This window comes from Aulonocara sp. 'chitande type north' Nkhata Bay, linkage group LG19 (assembly GCF_057382095.1).
Source record: "Aulonocara sp. 'chitande type north' Nkhata Bay isolate Kocher_YH1m ecotype deep benthic linkage group LG19, A_spYH_male_GT1.1, whole genome shotgun sequence".
Lineage (NCBI taxonomy): Eukaryota > Metazoa > Chordata > Actinopteri > Cichliformes > Cichlidae > Aulonocara > Aulonocara sp. 'chitande type north' Nkhata Bay.
In genome coordinates, this window is record NC_141362.1 from 19,021,712 (window position 1) to 19,044,394 (window position 22,683).

The following is a 22,683-nucleotide window of genomic DNA, read 5'->3' on the forward strand; positions in this document are numbered from 1 at the left end:
GTTTTAGCTCATAGTTATGACAGAAAATAGGAAAAAAGTAGGATAGGTCCACTTTATTAATAATACTAATAGCGCATGGACTACAGTGTATAAAACTGTGTTTTCAGCATTGTGCTGCAGTTCTTTCTCATAATCAGTACCTTGACATTTGAGCAATGAAATCAGCCTCGAGAACATCTCTTATATCTCTGATGTGCTATTTTCTCTTGTCTTAATTGCTGGAGATCTGCTTTGCACATTGCACATCTGTCTTATGAACTTGCGTCAGTCCTGGTGGGGGTTTCACAGTTTGACCTCCCCCTGTCTAAAATCATTTAAATCCCTTCTCTGTTGTCAGCAAAGTCTCTTGGTTTGTTCTCAGCTCATTTTCAAAGCGTGCAAGGCTCTCTTTGAATACACATGACAAATTAATATTGAAATCTGGGAGGGATTACTTTAGTATGTCGAGAGACTTCTGAAATTAGAATCGTGTGACACTGATACTAATTCCCATGCAAGAAATGGATTTAAGTAAAGATTATTATGTAATCATAAAATACGCCCCAGAGACTGTGTGTCACAGGTGCACTGCAGGAAGTGAATCTGGATGCTCCTTTGTTGGTGTATGTGGAAGAATAACAGTGTTTGCTTGTAAGAAATGTGTTTTTGCTTTTCTTTCAAATAGACACATGTATACATGTCTGCTAAAACACCTGGTCACAAACCTATTACACTGTGATTTCCTTTCCCCTTATCTTTCTCATTCCAGGCAAAGTCTGTGTATTGCAATGGGTTTGGAATTTGTGGTCAGGGATATAGGCAGATGGGTGTTCACCTCCCAGCCTGCTCCACCAGCCATGGCACAAATGTCACGACTCAGAGGGCCTTCGGTTTCCTCAGTACCACAGAGAAATCACACTGGCATGGATGAATAGATTTAATTCAAATGGGAGTCCAGTGCTATTCATGCATTCGCAGACCCTGACTTCATTAAAGCTCCACTTCTTTCTCGGGTCATTGAGAAGATTGTCAGAGGAAGGGTGTGACATGATAATGAAGGTTATGTAGAGTTAATGTACTGTCTATATAACTGGGATACCTTCGACACAGAAAATTGTCAATTAAAAGCTGAAAACTGGAGCTATCGAAGTTTTGATCAATAAAGATTCATAAAAAAAAACACATCTGCTTTGGCAGACGTAAACAGATATTTAGTTGGTTCATCTGTTTATAGTGCAGCCAAGCAAACTCAAGTTTTGTAAAGAAAGTTAATAATAAGCAGTTAACTTGAGTTTGTCACCTATGGCTCTTCAGATGCTTCACAAGGTGCCTTGTTTCCTAATGTGTGCATAAAATGCCCAAAAAAATCATCATTACCATAAAATGTATGTACGTGTCCACCAGCTTGGTTTGTTCTGACCTCCATTCCAAACTGACAGGTCTTTGATTGCTATCTACAATTTGCATAGTGCCATGAAGACAGCCGTGAAGTTGTTAAGAGAGAAACTGGCTGCTAATGCCAAAAATAAAGAAAAAAAGCAAGAATTTCAGCATCCAAAATACCGTAACTTAAATTGAGCTGGTACATGTTGGAGCTTAGTGAGAAGAATAAGAAGGAAGCTGCTGGAGGACAACGACCACCTTGCAGCTCACCGTTGCTAGAAAAGTGGTGAAAAGGCCACCTATTAAAATATGTTTTTTAAAAAGGGCACAATAGCAAGCTAAACCTTTAGCGTACGCCGCTTTTGTCAAACCTTTGTGCTCTTTGTCTTTGGACCAGAGCACCTGCAAAAAATGCAGATTCAGAGGCCCCAGCAGACTCGCAGGTACCAACCCAGAACATTTATGCTCTGCGGTGACACTGATAACCACCACACCAGAGTCCCACCTCTTCGTTTTCTGTGTTTGGATTTGAGGCCTGTTTATTCTAAATCTAGCACAGTAACAGCTAAATCTACCAGTAACAGCAGAGGAGGTATTACAGAATGACGGAATGACTATTGCAGAGAATAAAGATTTCAAAACAGTGTCAGAATTTGCATCAAGTCCACAAAAAGTTTTTCAGACAGCTGTAATGGCATGATGGCAGCAATCATTTTCCAAGAACAGTTGCCACTTATTTTAAAAGGCAGATGTCTTCTTTTACAGTTTCCTTCCATTATAGTGAAGAAATGCATGATAATTTTCCCCTTCTGCTAGCGCCAAGCTAACTGTCACAGCAGCATTGATTGTATCAACATGCAATTAAATGGTAATTCATTGATGCAGTGTTATTGTGGGAAGCACTGCATGAGCAGTCCCTTTAATTATCTCTGATTGTGATTATAACCTTGCATATTTTCACTGTGAATCTTTATCTTTATGTACATTGTTTGCCCAACTTTGCATGGATCAAGACAATAGTGGAAGTGCAGTGTATGCTTACAGCACCGCCTTCCAAGTGGAAAGGTCAGAGCTGAGTTTCTCTGCTATGATTACTGTGGTTTTGTACAATAGTTAGTGTAGGATGTGAGATGCTGTGTTGGTGATTTAGCGTGTCTTTACTCTTTCTTCAAGGACGGAGGCTTGGAGCAGGTTTACCTCAGCCATCACTGCTGCTAAATTCCTACCCATGTTTACTCAGCATCATGCTCAGCAGATAGGAGGGCTACAGGGGCAGCCATGCACAGGGAATGACAATAGAAGGATGCCATATTGCTATCAAATTAGATTCATCCTTCTGCTTTGAATTGTCATGCTTTTAAACAAATATGTTTCATTCCGTCAGCACGATATGATTTATGATGTGATCTTTTCCCCTTCCACATTGGGGTTGCGGTTGAGGGACGGGACCTGTCACTTAGCAAATGACACAGGCATTTACGTCAAAAGGCCCCACATGCCTTCAGTGCATCTCCCTGCCAGCGGTGGCCTTGCTGCAGAGTCACAGCGAGAATGTTGTCTAGTAACGGCTACCATGGATGCCACACTCTGTCAGGGGCTTGGGTGTAATGGATTTAAATTGAACTGTTGAGTTTGGAGCTGGGAGAGGCAAAGGGGTAAGGCGGAGGAGGAGGGGGATAGAAGCAGAGGGAGGAGGAAGCAGACAGAAATAGTCTAAGCATAAATAAAAAAAGACAGAGAGGTGGAGAGAGACAGACACAGTCAACCAAAGATACAATGAGACGCGGAGGAAAGGCGGTGAGGGGCGGGGGTCGCTCTGAAAGCCCTCGCCATCTGTGATGAGGAGCTGGAAGAGCAGTAATTGTTCCTGAGAGGTGTGTGGAGGGGCTGTTCTCAGCACAGAGATATGGATGAGCTGCACTGCTACCTGCCATGCCAGTGGCACACTACAGTGTCAGGCCTGTCTTAACACACGGGGGGACCGGCAAGGGCACCGGCTTCTGTGTGGGCCCTCATTAAAGTCTGTGTCGCTGATGACCTTGTGTTGCCCCTACCCTCCCGAAAACCAAGCTCACCCCTCACTGACACACCTAACAGGAGGAGCAGCTCAGGTGCTTTTTCTTGCATTAGGGAAGGTCCCTCCCTTTAATGCTAGATGGCTCCCAGTAGTCACTTGACTTCTGATTTGATTTATTTTGACTAAGCCAGTTTATTTTGGGGCATGTCAGCAGTCACCTCGGACGTGTGAGGAGCACGTGTGTGGTTGTGTGTCCATGCTCCTATGTATAGTACCCTCCCTAAAAAAGAAAAAGAAAGAAAGAATGATTTCTTTTTCCTTGACCAAATTCAGCTGAAGAAAGCGCTTAAACCAGATTTCACTGTTGCAGCTACATTGTAGCTTTCATTTTCATTTCAACCCAAATACTGTTACAAAATTGTATCATCAAACCAGCCATAAATTTACAGGAATGTACACAATAGAAAATTGGATCCCTATTGGTCTAAAAGTGAGTAAAGTGAGTGAAATGTAGGTCTACATGTATGCAGAAGCTGTTAGGCTAACTATTTGAAATCTTTACAGGTGACTTAGATTACCATTTAATAGTTATTTAATAGGCAGCGAGAGCTGCTGTGATGTGTGGTTTGAAGATGGTGGCACTGACAAAAACACAGGACACAGAGCTGGAGGTGGCGAAGTTGAACATGTGAAGCTTTTCATTGGGAGTGACCAGGATGGACATCAGGTTATAAAGTCAAGGTCGAGATGGTTCGGACCTGTGAAGAGGAGAGACCGTGGATAGATGTTGAAGATGAAGTTACTATCTGGGAGGAGAAAAGTAAGACCACAGAGGAGGTTTATGTTTGAAGGAGGACATGCAGGTTGTTGGTGTGACAGAAGAGGATGAAAGCAAATGATCCACTGTAGCAATCAGGCACAGGAAGTTAAAGAAGAGGAGCGTGTCATCCGTGTCATCTAGAGATTTTTCACTTGTTCCACTGGCAGATTTTTTTCACTTAATACAAGATATTTTAGCTTGAAATAAGTGAAAAAAAATCTGCCAGTGGAAAAGGGGAAAAAATCTCTAGTCTCTAATGTTACCCTGTAGCTGATTGTGTCTTATTTTAAGTGTAATGAGATTAATTTTGACTAGAAATAAGACAAATATACTTGGTAAGATTTTGAGTTTTTGCAGTGTACCATAAATACATAAAATGATGCAGAAATTAGGTTTTTTCTCTTGACAAGATTACTTGCCTGTAAAAATTCAGTATTTCTAGATTGAATCTCAGTTGGCTTAGTCTAAGAAATTGTTCTTTTTTTGTGTCAACAAATGAGTAACATTGCTGAATCATTTGTTTTAATTGTGTGGTGCCAGCTATTCTGAAAGATGTCTCATTTAGGGACAAAATACACATGTTGAAATATTCATATGCAGGCTGTCTTATATCCAGAGGGTAAAACAACCAAAAAAAAGTTACTTCCAGTTTAGTGCTTAGTAGAAAAGGCATAATAATGGTGCAGATAATAATGTTGTATATGATAAGTGGATATTGAGGGCTTTAGAAGGACCCCTTGGGCTTTAAAAAGCCGATGAGACGACTTAGTGGCGGCTGCAGCTTTGCCTGTGCGGTTGCAAAGGCCAAGCAAGGCAGTTAATCAGCTCTCAGGGTAACATCAGTAAGCACAGTGGCCACAATAGATTAAATCGAGTAGCTGAGAGACCCCTCGATTCCCGATGAACTCAGCACATCTCCAACACACAGTCTCCAGAGAGAGAACCCTCTGGTGGATTGCAGACCAATGCATAGTCCTCGCTAAACAGATAAGAACACAATGCAGATGTTTTTGCCAGACTGCAAAAGGTTAAAATCCAGTGATATCGCTAAACATGATTCATGATTACAAGCTTCTCTGCAACATAGCAGTTGCATCTCAGTTTAACAAAACTTCTCTGTCTCTGTGATTTAGTCATCGGAGTGTGACAGCAACACAGTTTGAACACCAAGTCACCTGATCTTATCTTAACTACACAGTATTGCTTTGGTGCAATGGTGGAAGACATTCTCAAACCAGTAGCAAAACTACAATTTTAAATAACTCTGTTTAAAGTAAAAATGCTGCTAAACCTGAAGTAAAACTGTTATCAGCAAACATAGAGTATAAAACTATTACAGAAAAGGACTTTGTCAGTGTTCTATTATTCACTATCCTGTTTGACTGTATGATAAATGATTCCTCTTGTATACCATTAATAATATATTTTAGCTGTAACGTAACTACTGCTCTCAGATAGACAGAGTAATGGACATTTCCCCCAAACTATAGTGAAGTTAAAGTAGAAAGAAGCATAAAATAATTTTTGGATTGTACTTCAGCATACGTCCATTGCAACACTGGCTATAAAGAAACGATATCCATCCAGGGTTGCTTGGGCGAGGGTGCACCCTCGACAGATCACCAGTCGCAGGGCTAACAATGAGAGACAGACAAGCACACACTCTCACATCAACAGCTACCACCAATTTAAAATAATGAACTAACTTGCATGTCCTTGGGCTTTGGTAGAAAGCTGCAGTAGACCCAGGAAAATACCCAGCCAGGTGGCAGGATTGAACCAGGAACCTGTGAACTGTTAGTTTTAAACTACTGTGTTACTCTATGTAATTACTCAATTTATTATAAATGATCACATACAGCTGTCAGTTACAATGTAGCGGGATAAACTTTCTTTCCACACTTGCGGAACGCTTGTTTACTTGCAGGTGTAAGTTTGCTTATCCTCTACATGTTGGTGAACTTCAGTGTTTAGTTGTTTGCATGCATATGTGTGTATTCACTGCGCGTGTTTGTGTCGAAGCCTTGGTCTGATGACATTATCAGAGCTGGTAATCTGCTCTGTAATTGCCTGCTGCTGACACGGTAGAGAGGCTGATATGGCTGCAGAATAAACAGAGTGTTAACAAGTAGAGGGAGCTCGTCTCCACTTGATCCGCGCAGCTCAGCGTGAAATTTGGACCGGACAAATCGGGGAGAGAGAAAAACAGAGGCGAGGAATAAGAGATGCATAAAATATGGAGGCAGGATGGAGAAAGGCGAGGAGGATGTGTAGGGAATGAACATAGACAAGAGGTGGTGCTGTTGTAACAGTGGCATTATTTGGCAGAATATGGCCTGTTTTTTAAAAATAGTGAATTATGCTATCTCTACAAGCAATGGGCAGCTAGTCCTCAAAGCCAGATCAAAGAATCAAATAACGTGTAAACAAATACAGAACACAGAGTAAAATTGGAGGCCAAGAATGTGTACAGTAGTAGCAACGTTCTAGAGTCAGCTGCAGAATACAAAATCAGCTGAAAGGTGTCGATTGAGATAATAGTTTTTTTTCTCCTTGCAAGCAAATAAAGTTTGCTTAGTGTGTTAGTGTTCCACATGGAAATGCACTGTGCATCGTTGAGGTTTAACGAACGTGTTTCCTCTGTGTTCATTTCATTTGCTTCACCAGAACATCTTTTCAAAGTTGATTTTTTAAACCCACATTAATTACATCCTCTCCTGCTTGTTTAGCGCAATCAGTCAGAGGGATCATGTGAAACCACTGCAGCACAGCAAGTCACACGTCGCGCGTAGGTAGAGACCTCCACACATCGATCAATCCACAGAAGCTCAGAATGGTGCCTTTACAGAGGCAGAAACTGCTACTCTGATATTTCCTGTCAAAATGTTAGCCGCCGCATGATATTAAAAACTATTTTAAGAATGCTCAAGAGTCATGAAAACCGAAGCAGTCAAAATTATATTAGTGATCCAGGACTCTGTGAGATATCTTTGATGCCAAATATCAGTAAAGCTGGCCAGTAGCTGATCCAGAACCAGAACATCTTTCTAATAAGTCTTAGAAATTGTTTTCATACATAAAAGCAGGAAATTAGTGTACTAGTTCAAACATTTGCCTAACAAATGAAAGATTCATTTCAATCCCGGGAGGAGACGTATATCCCTTTGAGGTTGCGTCGGGAAGGGGTTGTGCAAAACACGCAGAGCTACCTGCTATGGTGACCCCCTTTGAATAAGGGAAGAGCTGAATGTAGCTTATGTAAAATCATGAAATTTCTTTTTTACTTACAACAGGAAGATCCAACCTGCATTGAGTTTTACGTAGTCTAGTTTTAATTTAAAAGGAAGTGAAAAAGACAGAAAGACTGTAAAGCCCGGTGACCCTAATTTTTCAATTAGTTTTACCCTTATAAAAATATAAATGATAGATAAAAAATGACAGTGAAAATCAGTTAAAATCACTACCTTTTAAACCTCACACCTACCAAGTTATTATAGCTAAAGAAAACAAGAAAATAAAGACAGAGGTAGATGTGCACATGAGGCACAGAAAGAAGATGTTAAAGAAAACATTCGAAGGATTGAAGGCAAAGATCCAGAGACAGACAGGGAAAGGCCACAAAGAGATGATAAGGCAGTAATAGTGAGAGGAACAAGACTCTTGTTAATATAAAAAAACGTCCCAAGCGAAATGCGCCATATGTGCCGATTAGGAGCATCTCTGGTGTGTCCCGAGGCAGACTGTCTGGGGCTTTGTGGGCTTTCCCAAGCAGCCGTTATCTAGAGATGCAGATTAAACCAAATATGGAACCTAGCAACTGATCAGTTCCTCCTACAAATGTTTAAAGAAACAGTTAGGCTTTTTGGGGAAATCCCCATAATTAGTGTTTTCTACCAAGTGAGTACCACTTTAATCATTACTGTACCTATATTAGCAGAAAGAGTGGGATCAGAGAGGAGAAGCTGGCTTTGTTGTATTCACGGTTAACAGAACTCACCTACCAGCATCTCTAATCAACATATTATATGCTGTGATATGATATAAGATGAATTACACGCAATAAATAGGAAGATGGGAGAACACAAAACTCTTCCTCATTTGTCGTAAACCAGACCACCATCAGCTGCCTGCTGCATGTTATTTAAGCACAGTGTTGTGTGTGGTAGGGTGTGCCAATCTTCTTGCCAATGATTGTATTTGTTTACAGTAATCACTATAATATTTCAAAATTAATGTGCCGACGATTTGTTTATGTCAAAATGTTACTCATAGCGGCATTAATTAGCGCAGCAAGATTAAAAACATGACTTTTCATCCATGAAAGACCTCTATCAGGATGCTCAAGTGAAATCATCCAGCATTCAGTTAAATTATCAGTTCATTCAGTCTAGCAGCGTTGCCTGAGAAGATGAAGCATGGTGTGTGCTCAGCATTTTGACTCCCTCCGATTCCACACCGTCAGAAACATGGATACAGCATAACAAGATGATGGACGCGTTACACAGCCTGCATATTGAAACATAATAAAGGCAGCTGAAGCATCCGTCTTTGTCATCTTGTTTCTCTCACAGGCTGACAATTGTGTGCGTGTGTTTGGTGCAAGCTGAGTAGCGGTGCAGACCAGAGACGGTGGCCACTCAGCTGCAATCCTGAACCATTATTATTTAACGAATCACTCTGAGCTGCAGGAAACACTCAGATTGTCTGCTGAGATTCCTGTGCACCACGTTTTCTCTCACAGTCGCTTTGTGTGTGTGTGTGTGTGTGTGTGTGTGTGTGTGTGTGTGTGTGTGTGTGTGTGTGTGTGTGTGGAAATGATGTGCAGTACGGGTGTCGATATCTTCACAAATGCAAATGTGTGCCTTATGAAGACTGATGACTTGTGCTCAGTACAGTAGATAATGTCTCTTCATGATTGGACGATTGCAGGAAACAGATGAACATCACTCAACCCTCCTTCCTTCCCTCTATGTCCACATCTTCAGCCTTCCACTTATCCTTTTTGTCCTATCTGATCGCATTTCTGTGTATGTGTGTGTGTTGAACTGATTTTGCCAATACAGGGATATCACAGCTCTGTCATAGTCGCATACAGTCGCAAAAGTTTCACATTAAATCACATAAAAGTTAAGTTTGAAGGTGATTGGCCACTTTACACCCTTGACTCATATTCTTTCTAGCCCTCTATATAAGGTATCTGTACCCGTTTCTGATATTTTCAACGGCAGGTGTAGTCTGAGGTTTTATTGCCTGAGCATGTCGCTGTATGGTCTCTAGCTTACATCCTGCAGATTGTCTTTATTTATCTGTTTGAACAGTGTGGTTGATGAGACCTAATAATTTTCCTGATCTCCAGTGGCACCATGAGACTGAAAAAATTGGTGAAGTTTTTGCAATAACAATAACATGGATTGCAGATATCCTCCTTAAGATGACTTGTAATAGCTTAGTTCTCTAAAGGAGCTCTGAATCTGAAAATACCCATGAATTCCAAGCAAAGTCGTAGAAAAAACTTGAAAAAGTGCAACGCAAACTGGAGACTGAGATTGCCTACCTTCAAAGTAAAAGTCGGCCGACACATTTTAAAAGATGCAACTTTTTGCATTAGGAACAAGCGGCCTTTGTTTCTGGTTTGTCGCACTTTTCCCAGTTTCGCTACCACTCAGAGAGCAGCTGGCGAGTATTTGTAGACAAGTCGTCATGAGTCATGCAAGCTACAGGTGACCACAGCAATCTTAAGCAGGTTTTGTGCCTCACAGTTTGGGAATACACATTTTTCCATGGCAACCAGTGGTTGCCAGGTGGTCGCTGTGTGTTTGGGGCTTTAGCAATTGATTTTCCAGCAACTGCTATGAAACACATTTTTCCCCTCATGACATGTTGTTTGTTAACCTGTGTGAATGGGACCTTATTCACTTGAACCATAACTGTCACACATGCGAAATGCAGACAAGTTAACATCACATCCAACTGTATGCTCCAGCCTTTCCTTTAAGCTGTGATCTCTTTCTTATCAAGAATCTGCAATCCCTTCTTTGCTCCATAGCCTGTTCTTGCAGTCTCTTTCTCCATTTCCATCCATCTTTCTGTATATAGATCAATGGTGCTCATTCTGTACCTCTTCTATCCATCAGAGAACTCATGCATCACTCATCCTAGCTCTGTTAGTACCTTTATCCATCCTTTCAATCCCCGCAAACATCCATCTGTCCTCCTGTCCATTAGTTCATTTGCTGAGATTCCCATTTTTTCTTTCATATTCCTTAGATTAGTTGTCCTTGTTTTGGCTGTGGCCTATGTATTCTTTCCTCCACTCCTTCTCCTTTTTTCAACCTCACATCTTTGGTTGCTCTGTAAATTCTTGCCCTCCCATTTCTGCCAATCCCTCCATTAAACTACTCACTAAATTATTATTCTTCCTTGCATCCAACAGATTGTTCATCTTTGATCCCATCTTTTTTTCCAACCACCCACTCCTTTCATTCCACTCAATAATCCCTCTTTCTTTTTTTTTATTATCATATCTACTACTCCCTTCATCTGTCTATCCACATGTAGCAGTTCCTGCCAGTGTTCATCCATCCATCTCTTCAGATTCTATCCTTTAATACCCCTTGCTTCCTCAATTTCTTTCTCCATCCTTGCTTCCACTGCTACTCTCCTTTTTCCACCAATCGCTCATTTCTATTCTTTTGTTATTGCCTCATAAATCTATTTACCCATCTCCCATACTTTGCTTGTGCACGCACAAAATTCTCCTTCATTTTGTATCTCTTTCCCCAATCCATACGTACGTACATCCACTCCTTCATGTATTCACATACAACACTCCCAGCACAGCCACTTTGTCCTTGGCAACCAGAGTAGCCCCAGTAAGTCAAATGATGATTCTTCCGTAATGAGCTAAAGAGAGAAAAGGCGCCCCATTAGTGTCGTATTGATGCCGGTCTCAGAGTCCAGATGTGTGCAACATCAAGAGGAGGACTCACTGTTTTGTAGCCGGACAGATCTGATGAGGCAGAGCACACAAAAGAGCATGCTGATGATGGCAATTAAACAGAGACACAGATATCCTAGCCCTCCACTTACACATTCACTGTCTACACACACAAGCACACTCCTCCACCTCTACAATTACATCTCTTAGGTTAATCTTCCCTATCGCAGTTGTATTCCTGGCAAAATGACAGCACTCTGGCCTGTGAGTGCAGTCAGTACTGCCAGCCCACTGCCTTTAAAACACTCCTGTTTATGTGTCTGATAATAGATTTGTGAGCTTGTTTGCTCCCTTTTTGGCATGACTGTGGGTGCACACGCTGATGGTTGTGCTGAAAATGCCTCAGAAATTATCCACCGAAAGTGAAAAATGATACAGGATAGAGGCTTCCTACACATGTTGACATTCTGGGCATTTTTGTTCTTAAAGTAATTGAGCATTTGCACAAATAAACAGCATTTTTTTTTTTTTTTTGCATCAGAGTCCAGTATTTTGTCAATCTGTCTAAACCCCCCGAGCTGTTACTTCATGAGGGCTTCATGGCCTAAGAACATGCATGTCACTATAGCCTTTCATTCACTGGAGGCCCTAGTTATGACTACATGCACATAGTTCATTTTATATATTTTTATAAACAACTAATAAAAAGAGACCAACTAGCAATGATCTCTGTGTGCATGTTAGACAAAAATGAGCAGTGGCCCTTGCAATCAAAACATGGCTGTTCTGGATTAATAAAACATAAATTTATGTCATGAAAATTGGAACATTTAGATGCAGCTAACTTCCTCGTACCATTCCACATTATCAACATCATTATGAACAAAATAATGAGCAAAAACACTTCTTTCCTACCTGGAAATATTTATTTATTTATTATGGAGTCTTTATCTTACAATATAAAACACCTTGAGGCATCTATTGTTGTCATTTGGCAGCACTATATAAATAAATTAGAAGTAAATTGAATTGAATTTTTGTTCACCAAAGACAACATTTGTACTTTATAGATATCATTCTGGTGTTCAGAACAGTTATTGATGAATTAATACATGCTAGAGATTTTAAGAAACCCACTTTAACAATGTGTAGTTGTTCTAGTGTATTTTCTGCACCTGAATGTGTGAATGCTAGACGCTCCCTTCTCAGTTTTTTTTAAATGTCATCCTATTATTACTTAGTGTGGTGTGGACACTCCACCACATTTGGCTTAAGATCAACACAGCTCGGCGACCACTAATGATAATGAAGCAAGTCACCCATAGCAATTAATGCACTTAGCTTCTAATCATGATTAACTGTGGACTGTATTTGATTTCGGGAGTTGATAAGGTGCCTCTGAACACAAACAGGTCAATTAGTATCATGTCTCAGTGAAAAAGGTTTCAGTAAGCAGCCGGTCCATTCATGTTGGATGTAGACAGCTTAGTTTCTTCCTGCTTGTCGTCCTATTCCTTTTTTAAAGTCATGTGAAATCTTTGGTTTGTAAATTTAAGGAGAATTTGACCGTGAAGATGTCAAAAGGTAGAGCTGTCACTGTGAACCTCTAGAGGCTGAAAGCCATAGGGACGCTTTTCTCCTCGCTTTTCATTCACTAATGGCAAAATTTGTCATGCAATTATCTTTCTTGCCAAATTACTTTACAAACCCCCAGTTTTTTTCTTTATGATTTCATCTTTGTTATGGTTTAAACTTTCCCGAGGGCATCTGAGTGTGTCAGTGATCCGCAGCTACGGCATGCAGATAAACAACCAGGCAAAGTCAAATCAAAACGTGGGGAAAGGGGAGTGATGTTTTGGAGCAGCTGTGAGAGACATTTTCATCATCGTGTTACAGAATACCACATCTGACTAAGAATATTTCAGCAAGTGCACAAGTGCCTGCTTGCTTATTCTAGGTGAACATATACTGCAGAAGTGTATTTTTTTTTTTTTTTTTTATCACAGCCTCCTCGTCCTGTGACATTTTTTGATCGGCCCAAAAAGAGATTTAAATACAGATATTTGCTCATAGTTTCAAGTATGTTATTACGAAAATACTCAATAACAATGTGGGCAGTTGAGTATAATGGGCTCCATGTTTTGGATTATGATTAGCTTGTTCACAAAGGTGAAAGTTTAGCAGCTGAAAAACCACCTAGTGTTCTCAGCAGTGCGTGGTGACCACAAACAACTAGGTAGAAATTAATGATTGCTGATACTGATGCACACATGTGTATTACAAGACAATTATTTATCATTGCTGAGGGGCCAAGCACCAATTAATGCAGGTTTAAACTGAAAATGACTAAAATGACTAAAATCTTTAAATTCAGGGAATTTTCATGAACTGCTAGTGTTTAGTTTTGAATCTCTGCAGAATTTAAAAGCAGCGTGCAGGCTTTCGTGACACACTCCTTAAAACACTCATTGGGTTTTTAGGCTGGCTGGCAGCTATTCACGACAGGTTGATGCAGGTTTTGTTGTTGTTGTTTCACGGCCCACACCCCCTAACCGAAGCTGCCAAATAAATTCTTGTCATCCTCCCCTCCACCATATTGACAGTAGTGAATCTAGCTTTTACATAATACAGTATTTATAGAAGTGTTACATTTCACGAGTTGCAGATGCCCACAGCAAATGCACTTTTGCAATTGATGCATATATTAATTTGTTTCAGGGGTTAGTATTTACCGTACTATTTCTGTTTATTAAAGGGCTTGTAGAGGAGGAGAGGTCATTAGTAGTTTAGGAGATGAGCGTTCTTGTTAAATATGTGTTCATGTGAAACTGTCATCTCTTTACTCTCAGTTATCTGACCAAAGCTGAGAGTAAAAAACATGAAAAAAAGGCGGGGAAGGAAAACTTTCAACAGCTTTGTTGATTTCTAACAGTTTCCCCCCTAATGAACATAATAAATGCTTGTAAAAAGCTACAAAGTGCCGTAATCCTTCCTCCTCATCAGCCAATCGAACGTTCGGTTGCACCTCGGGGTCAGTACAAAGTAATTCTCCGAGGCCATCACATTTCTCTCCTTCTTATTAACCATTTTTCTTTCTTGTTTGTTTCTTTGTTGCATTTCCATTGCTCATTGCATTTTCTGTTTTCTCCATGCCTTCCTCCCTCCCCTCTTCCTCCTCTTCCTCCCTCTCTCCTCTCCATCAACAGCCCTGTTGTTAGCGGATGGTAAGTTGTCCATTCCTTCTCTATAAGAATCTCCACTAACATCACCTCTTGTGCGTGCTGTGGTCTTAACATGAGGCCTTAATGATCTGAAATCCAAATCACAACAATTTTTTGTCACCATCAAAGATGTTGAGTCTGAACTGATACTTGAGAGGTTTGGTATAAATAAACTGCATGCCCACGCTCGTGTCCTCTTCTCTTGTCATTGTTACAAACAATACATGGCTCCTTTGAAGCGCTCTTCTTCACTTAATGATGGTTTTGCATGCTAATCAGAGGATTATTAATCACAAATCCATAAATTATGTTCTCTAGTCAAGAGCAAGGTACAAACAGTTGATAACAATCAAGATAAAAACCTACAGTCCTGAAATTTGAAATTTAATTACCTCTTTGTGGTTCTGTTATTATTATATTTCCCATCCTTGTCAAGCAAATTGTGTCATGTAGAGGTGCAGCACTGTGCAAAAGGAATGCTGTCAGGAGTTGAGGGTACACACTGTCTTGGATGTGTAATTGATTTAGCTTAAAAGTGTGTGTGTGTGTGTGTGTGTGTGTGTGTGTGTGTGTGTGTGTGTGTGTGTGTGTGTGTGTGTGTGTGTGTGTGTGTGTGCGTGCAGGCAGGCACTCATGCACTGGTATATTATGCATGCCCGCGTGTGTGCACTTGCAAACGCGCCCTCCTATCAAGGGGACTTGCCTGTGATCGTTAATGGTAATGTTAATATTTAATGGTAAGCATGTTGTCAGCAAAGAGCAGCAGGGCTAACTCTGAAGTCGTATAAAAGATGACAGGGTCTCTGCACCAGGTGGCTCAGTGGGGGTGTCATACGCAGAGTAGGATGAGAGGCCTCTGGATGCACAAGGGCTCCTTCCTGATAGAGCTGAACAGCACAGGACTGATGTTATGGGGCTTGATGGAATGTACTTAGGAGCTCAGTAAAGCATTGCTGCTTCTTTGCAAAGCAAAGGCACGCAGGCACACACGGACTGGAAGCAAATTCATCAGAGCTTCCACATTACAGTTGAAGGGGACCTGTCATGCTCATTTCCATCTCCATGTTTATTGCTCTTTCAGCTTTACTTGCAAAACTTTTCATTTATGTTATACTGGGACCTGGTGGAGCCCCTCAGTTTATCCTCTGCTTCAGTCAAGCTCTCTTAGCTGCTGATTCTTTAAACCAACTGTCCCTCAAAAACTGGAAAGTGAAGTCATGTGAAGGTTTTCAAAAAAACTCCATGCACTCCTGTGAAAAACAATTAAGTACATCCCCATGATTGATTATAACTCAGAACCACCTTTAGCATCAGTAACTGCAAGTAATGGTTTCTGGCATAACTTTATGAGTCGCTCATGTTGTGAAGGAATTTTGACCCATTCTTCTTTACAAGATTCCTTCAGTTCATTGAGGTTTCCCAGCATTCATTTAGGTGCAGCTCTATTAAGGTCTCACTACAGCACTTCAGCCAGATTTAGGTCTGGACTGGGCCCTTGCAGCATCTTGATTCATTTCTTTTTGAGCCATTCTGTTTGTGCTTGGGATCTTTGTCCTGTTGCATGACCTACTTTCAGCCCAGCTTTAGCTGTCAGACGGACTGCCTCATATCTGACTCTGGAATACCTCAGTATACAGAGGAGTTCATGGTTGATTCAGGTTGATTCAGTGACTGTAAGGTGTTCAGGAGCTGCGGCTGAAAGGCAAGCCCAAACACTCACCCAACCACCACCATGCCTTAGTAGGAGGTGTTTGTGCTGATAAGCTGTGTTTGGTTTTCATCATCCAAATATCTCCACATTGGTTTTGTCATACGCAGCTTTGCAATCCTAAGCTGTCCTGCCATGGTCTTCTTTGGAGGTGTCCTCCTTCCAAATAAGCCATACTTGTTCAGCCTTTTTCTGATTGTAGTTTCATGAACTAAGTGAGACTTGTAGAATCTGTATTCTACTGTATTAAGCATATCCACTATCACTGTCATCACACAGAGACAGGAGTAGAAAAACAATGTGTCAGATAAAGTTTAGTTTTTAGCTTTTATCTCTCAATTACTTGCACTTCTGTGGAATTTCAGCCATGTTTGTAGCATCCACCAGTGGAACAGTGTGTGGATAACAGAAAATACAGCAAGGAATAAGAATAGATACTTCTAAAAGCGTCCTACTGGACTTTGTTGTTAGAGCGCTGTAGCTTGAGCTGTCAAATCCTTAAAAGTTCATTATTCCTCCTAAGGTTGATAAAATAATTCTAACTTAAGACTCACTCATTTTTGTGAACTTTCTTCGATATCAAGCTGTCTTCGTCGGTGTATGGATCTACTCTGTTGTCATTGAGATGAATCTGCTGACCTTTTCCCAACTGTAAAAATCATATCAGCCACTGAATTTGCAGACCAACAACATCCATCTCACTGACAACTGAACAAGCTCTACTCTGCCATGTAAAGATCATGTAATATCATTTAAAGCCAGTATGTGGACACTGAGCAGGGAATGCCCTTTCTCACCTCTCATATCATGTAGCTACATGCAGAGTTATACTGTATTAGGTTTATTATGCTGAGCTTTTGAGACTTGTGTCTCTGAAATACAAGAAATACTGAGTGCTAAAGCCTGGAATACACCAAATACGTCTATACGTCAAATACGGCTCAACATTTGGCAATAAAACCCTTTCTGATTCTGATTATAAAGCAGTCAGTTTAAGTGAGACTGAAAGCTCACCAAAAGCTACAATGTTTTTGGAGATGGAGGAATTTACAGTAAATACCTATAAGACTAATAAGAAAGCATGACAGATTTCCTGATGAAGTGCTGACTTATAGTATGAAATTTGCTGTAAAGTCCAGCACATGTGGATAAAAACAGAATCATTGAAAGCAAAATGGAAAATGTTTACACCCAATATTTGCCTGGGTTGAGTTTTTGCTGTGATCGATAAAGAATGTGTTTGTCTAACCTTTAAACAACTAAGTTGGCTCACCACCAAATGCAGTGCAGAGAGACTTTTAATGCTTTGCCACAATGACTGTTTTAGTTTGACACAGAAGTAACTTGAACACCGCACATAAAAAGTGTTTTCTGAGCATAATATGAAAGTTCTAAATAAAGCAACCTTCTGATCTTTTGTTTGTGCGCTCCAAAGTGCAACACCACACGATGCTCAGCTGTGCGTCTGCTTGTTCTGATTGTCATCTTTCTCACTTTGATTCCTTTGTCTTTTGCTCCCTCCTGCACCGTCTGCTCAGATGTACCAGACAGGAAGCTGACTTCTGACGAGGAGGAAGCCAAGCGCATCGCGGAGATGGGGAAGCCGGTGCTGGGAGAGCACTCCAAGCTAGAAGTCATTATTGAGGAATCGTATGAATTTAAGGTGGGAAAGGTTACTCTTCAAACAAGGTGAAGATAGCTTCGCATACATGGTTGTTGTAGTAAGACAGAGATCATAATAACTAATCCAGCTGCGACCTTGCATAAAAGAACAGCTACATATTTCTAATTTCAGCTTCTCTTCCGAGGCTTCCCATCCCACATAGATTTATTTCTGGAGGTGATTTGGTTTTAATGCATCCTCTGCCCTCCAAATATACCCTCCATGTTTGTTTCTGGTGTGTGTGTGTGTTTTTATCATGCTTTAAACGGGTTTTTGTCATCAGGGATTGGAAAGCACTGCCATCGTGTGGTGAAGCTCGAGTATTTTTCTTCAGGAGGCTCCATGGATGCAGAGTAAAAACTCTGGGGCTAAATAACGGATGGATTTGATTTGTGTTTTGGTGTCGTGTCATGCAGAGCACAGTGGATAAGCTTATCAAGAAGACCAACCTGGCTCTGGTGGTGGGAACAAACTCCTGGAGAGAGCAGTTCATGGAGGCCATTACAGTCAGTGCAGGTAATGTAATCCGCTCTTAGTGGGCTGTAAAACCCAAACTTTACTTCAGTATGAGATGTTATATGTGACTATGTATGACAATAAAGGCAAAAGGTATACAAAGCCAAGCCATTTATCTTTTATGCGTTTTTCTGTGTAATTATTTAACATAAAGAAAGAGTCTAATCAGGCGAAGACTCTGGCAGCACTGTTTGCTTTGCCGCAGTCTTCAGTCTAAAAATATAGACGCCACTATTCGTTTGCAAAAACTCATATCGGTGAAAGCAAAGCTCTTGAATAATGTCTTGTACATAACACATACCTCATCTATCACGTCAAGCCACAACAGTGAGCGCCATGAAGGCCTTGGTTTGTCACTTTGCTGCTGAAATATTAAATCCTGCAATGCTCTTTATTTTTTCATGATCCACCACTGGCTGAAAAATGCATGCAGTTCACGTAGTCTGACACTTTGAGTCCTGACAGTGTCCCTGCCTTTCTGCTAAGTTGCCTTTGAGGCGCTGGGACACAGAGAGTACCCTGCTCCTTCACCTGAGGAGGGTATCCACGGACATTTTCAGCTGCTGAGATGAAACTTTTATCCGAATGCGCTCGTAAGGAGCATTCTCTGGCCACTTGGCCATCCTGCAAATCAAAAGGGCTGCGTTCATCCCTTGAAAATCCCTCTTATGTTACCCCAGAGTTTCTGCAAGGGCAGCTGATTTATAGTACTATGTGCACTGCTTTTTTAATATGCTAGAGTTTACATCCATGTCACTGTTAACTGGGTAACACTTCTGACACGCTCACTAAACAAGAGAAAACATCAAATCTAATTGACCAAAACACAGTGTGATTGAAACATGTCATTCAAACCAGAACGTAATTACATTTCGAGTGTAAATCTGAAACCTTGTTAAAACCTGCCCAGAATTACTTCGTAGTTTGGTTTAGGGAGAGTTCATGAGAGTTTTCTAATATCTAATGTAGTTTTGAAATTTTTTTAACGTTATTGTTGCAATAGGTTTTTGTTTTAATCTGTAATCATCAGTTCTCATCCATCCTTCTGAAATTTGTTCCCTTCCCACCAGTTTTCTGCACTACCTGTGTTAGTAGTCTGCATTTGCTTGACCTCCGTTATCACTCTGGAATATTAAAATTTGGATTTGTATTTGCTCCTGTTGTCCTTTCGTCCTTTTCAGCTTCAGCAGGTTGTCTTTATGTCTAAGTGTCCAAATGTATTAAGTTTCTTCCATGTGATTAGTTATGTAAACAACTGTGCAGACAGACAGACAAACAGATAGATGGTTCTCTCTGTCTCACACTGAGAAATAAGTTGAGATGTCATTTAAGTAAATGTTGTTCTCTTCTTTCCCCTCTGTCATCCCTTATCTGCTTACTTTATGGATCCTTTATCTCACCCCTTTTTTCCAACTCTTGGTTCTTTATCCTCTTCGCTCTCTCAACTTTCTGCTTCATCATGTCATCCTTCTTTCTGTGTCATACTCCCCTTTGCTTCTTCATCTTCTGTCTCTCTCTTCTTCATTGCTCCCTGTCTCCTCACTTAATATTTACCTCTCCTGCTTCACGGCTGTCTCTTTATCCTTGTCCATATGCTGCTATTTTTCCCTCCGCTCCTTCCTGTCATCCTATTTTCCCCCTCTGTCTCCCCCTGCTCGGCCCCACTTCTGCCCAGGAGATGAGGACGAGGATGACACAGGGGAAGAAAGGCTTCCTTCCTGTTTTGACTACGTCATGCACTTCCTGACCGTCTTCTGGAAGGTCCTGTTTGCTTGTGTTCCTCCCACGGACTACATGAATGGCTGGGCGTGTTTCACCATCTCTATCATTATAATCGGCCTGCTCACAGCCGTCATCGGCGACCTGGCATCTCACTTCGGCTGCACTATTGGCCTAAAGGACTCAGTCACTGCTGTGGTTTTTGTGGCACTCGGCACCTCAGTCCCAGGTGAGTTCAAGAGTAGCAGAAGGAACTGTTTTTGAAAAGCACGTGTCATTTTCAATACACAAATTTTTATTACATACAAATCTGGGCTCTGAAATTGTGTTCATTATTTGTTATGTCGCTTGATGGATATGTGGTTCATATTTTTGTTATGAAAATTGTGACTTCATGGGCTCCAACAGTAAACATGCTTTGTCATCAAGATTGCTGATCTTATTTACTCCAAAATGACATTTTCCACCCTGACAGGAACAATATGTCACCAAAAACTCTCACTGCATCAGCATTTTCTGCTATTAAAGGTCCTATATGTGGCACTAATATGATATATATATATGATATGATATATATATATATATATATATATATATATATATATATATATATATATATATATATATATATATATATATATATATATAAGGGGTGCAACGATATTCGTATCGATATTGAACCGTTCGATACAGTACTTTCGGTTCGGTACGCATATGTATCGAACAATACAAAATTTGTAATTTATTTTATCAACTTTCCTTCTGACGATGCTGTCTGTGTTGAGCGCTCAGTGAATCTGCGTTCGACTACTCCGCCTAGGCTGCACTGTCGAGCGCAGATCCACTGAGCGCTCCACACAGACAGCATAGACAGAAGGAAGAGCGCAGGGCAAGCTAGCGAGACAGAAGTTAAGCTCTCCTTGTAACATGGACCTCCCCCACCCTCATTCAGATCTGGCGTTTGGAATTATTTTGGTTTTCATGTGACGTATGACCCTGAAGGTAAGCGAGTCATGGACTAAAGTAAAACAGTATGTTGGATGTGTCGTGCAATGCTCAATTACATGGGTGGGAACTAGTGTGTTAGCGCAGTCTAGCCCCATGCACGGGGCGATCGGCGGTAGCAACCTGAAAGCACTAGTGGGAACACAACGAATATGACTGCACATTTACGCCGACATCATCCTAGTGCAAAGACAAAAACAACAAGCATGCTACTAACTTTAGCCGAGTCATTTAGACAGCTGTTTAATATGCTGCTGAGAATATAGCCCAGAAGAAGCGTGTAGTATAGCTTTTATTTTGGAAAGAGACATTTCTCTGTAATAAACTCTCTTTTCCAAAGATGAGTGATTCCTCAATCAGATACAGGGCTTGCAATATCGCTAGCCCGACGTCCCGGGGCTAGCGATTTTTTCAGTCGGGCTACCAAAATCTATCTCTTCCCTGCCCGTCGGGCTATTGTAGGAAAAATATATGTCAATGCTTTTGCATTCTTTCGGAAATGTAGCTGGGTAATTATGTCATTGGCATCGGTGAGCCACTGTCAATATGTGACATATTGAAATCGCGTTTGAATTTGCGCTTGTTTTTTTGCTTTCACTTTGCAATCGTGCGAACTGTGTATAGAGAGCGACAGCACTGATCTGTGAGTGATGATAATTTGTGCACCAATTCCTCTGACATCGTCTTATTAATCGTTAGCTTACTATGCAAACATGACAAGTGAAATCTCCTGCAGCAAGCTTAAACATGTGACAGGTTGATCGCGCAGAGAATCGCTGAGCTTATGTGAGTGCCTGTGTAAAAGCAGCAGGATATATATTTTAGTTCTGCTGAGCCAAATAAGACAGGTCAGGGTGAAGAAGTGACAGCCAAAGAAAAGCTTACCACAAAACGGAGAAGTTATGACAAATCAGACTATAAGGCAAAAAGAAAGTGCAGCTTTATGGTTTCATGGACAAAAGAATTTCTGTGGCTGCAATATGACGAGCTAAATAACCAGGGGTGCACATAAGTGGTCCGCAGGTGCGCATTCGCTGTCAAAATAAAAAACACGCACAAGGGTTAGGGTTAAATTTAAAAACTGTACTTTTGAGTTAAAATATATATTTATAATTTTAATAAATGACAAATTAAAAAGGCATGAACATTTTTTTTGTATCGAAAAAATATCGAACCGTGACACCAAAGTATCGAACCGAACCGAACCGTGAATTTTGTGTATCGTTGCACCCCTAATATATATATATATATATATATATATATATATATATATATATATATATATAGAGAGAGAGAGAGAGAGAGAGAGATAGATAGATAGATAGATATAAATTTTTTTAAAACAACCAAGCCTGGCTCACAGAAGAGCCTTTCACAATTTGTGGGAAACGTAGTTTCCATTTTTAAAAATATCAACTGCTATTCTACAAGAATCTAGATGACAGTTAAACACGGCTCAGAAATCTTCATCAAAATCAGATGCTTTGATTTGTTACATGAAGTTATTAACAAGGTTTACTTTGTCCTTTTTTGCCTTTTTTGCAGAGTTACAAAGTCTGCTTTAAGAAGTTGAAAGGGTTGCGGTGGAGTAAGTCAGATGTTTGTCAGACAGGACTGAAGGTTTAGGAAAAGATCATGGTTTGGGTTTAAATACACTCTTTTGCAGCCTTAACTCTGCAAACTGAAAAGTAACACTTACCGACTGTGTCATTACC

General features: G+C 40.6%; 1 protein-coding gene across 3 annotated transcripts in view; it reads left to right on the forward strand.

The window, feature by feature from the left end:
• slc8a3 (solute carrier family 8 member 3) overlaps positions 1 to 22,683 on the forward strand; it is a 139,472-nt gene that overhangs the window by 111,067 nt on the left and 5,722 nt on the right. Inside the window, exons 4-7 of one of the 3 annotated variants that reach the window (XM_086275788.1) lie at positions 14,343 to 14,360; positions 17,604 to 17,728; positions 18,145 to 18,244; positions 19,920 to 20,192. In XM_086275788.1, coding sequence (XP_086131914.1) covers positions 14,343 to 14,360; positions 17,604 to 17,728; positions 18,145 to 18,244; positions 19,920 to 20,192 — 516 coding nt within the window. The remainder of the gene's footprint in view (positions 1 to 14,342; positions 14,361 to 17,603; positions 17,729 to 18,144; positions 18,245 to 19,919; positions 20,193 to 22,683) is intronic. The other 2 variants (XM_086275790.1, XM_086275791.1) reach the window with 2 other exon arrangements.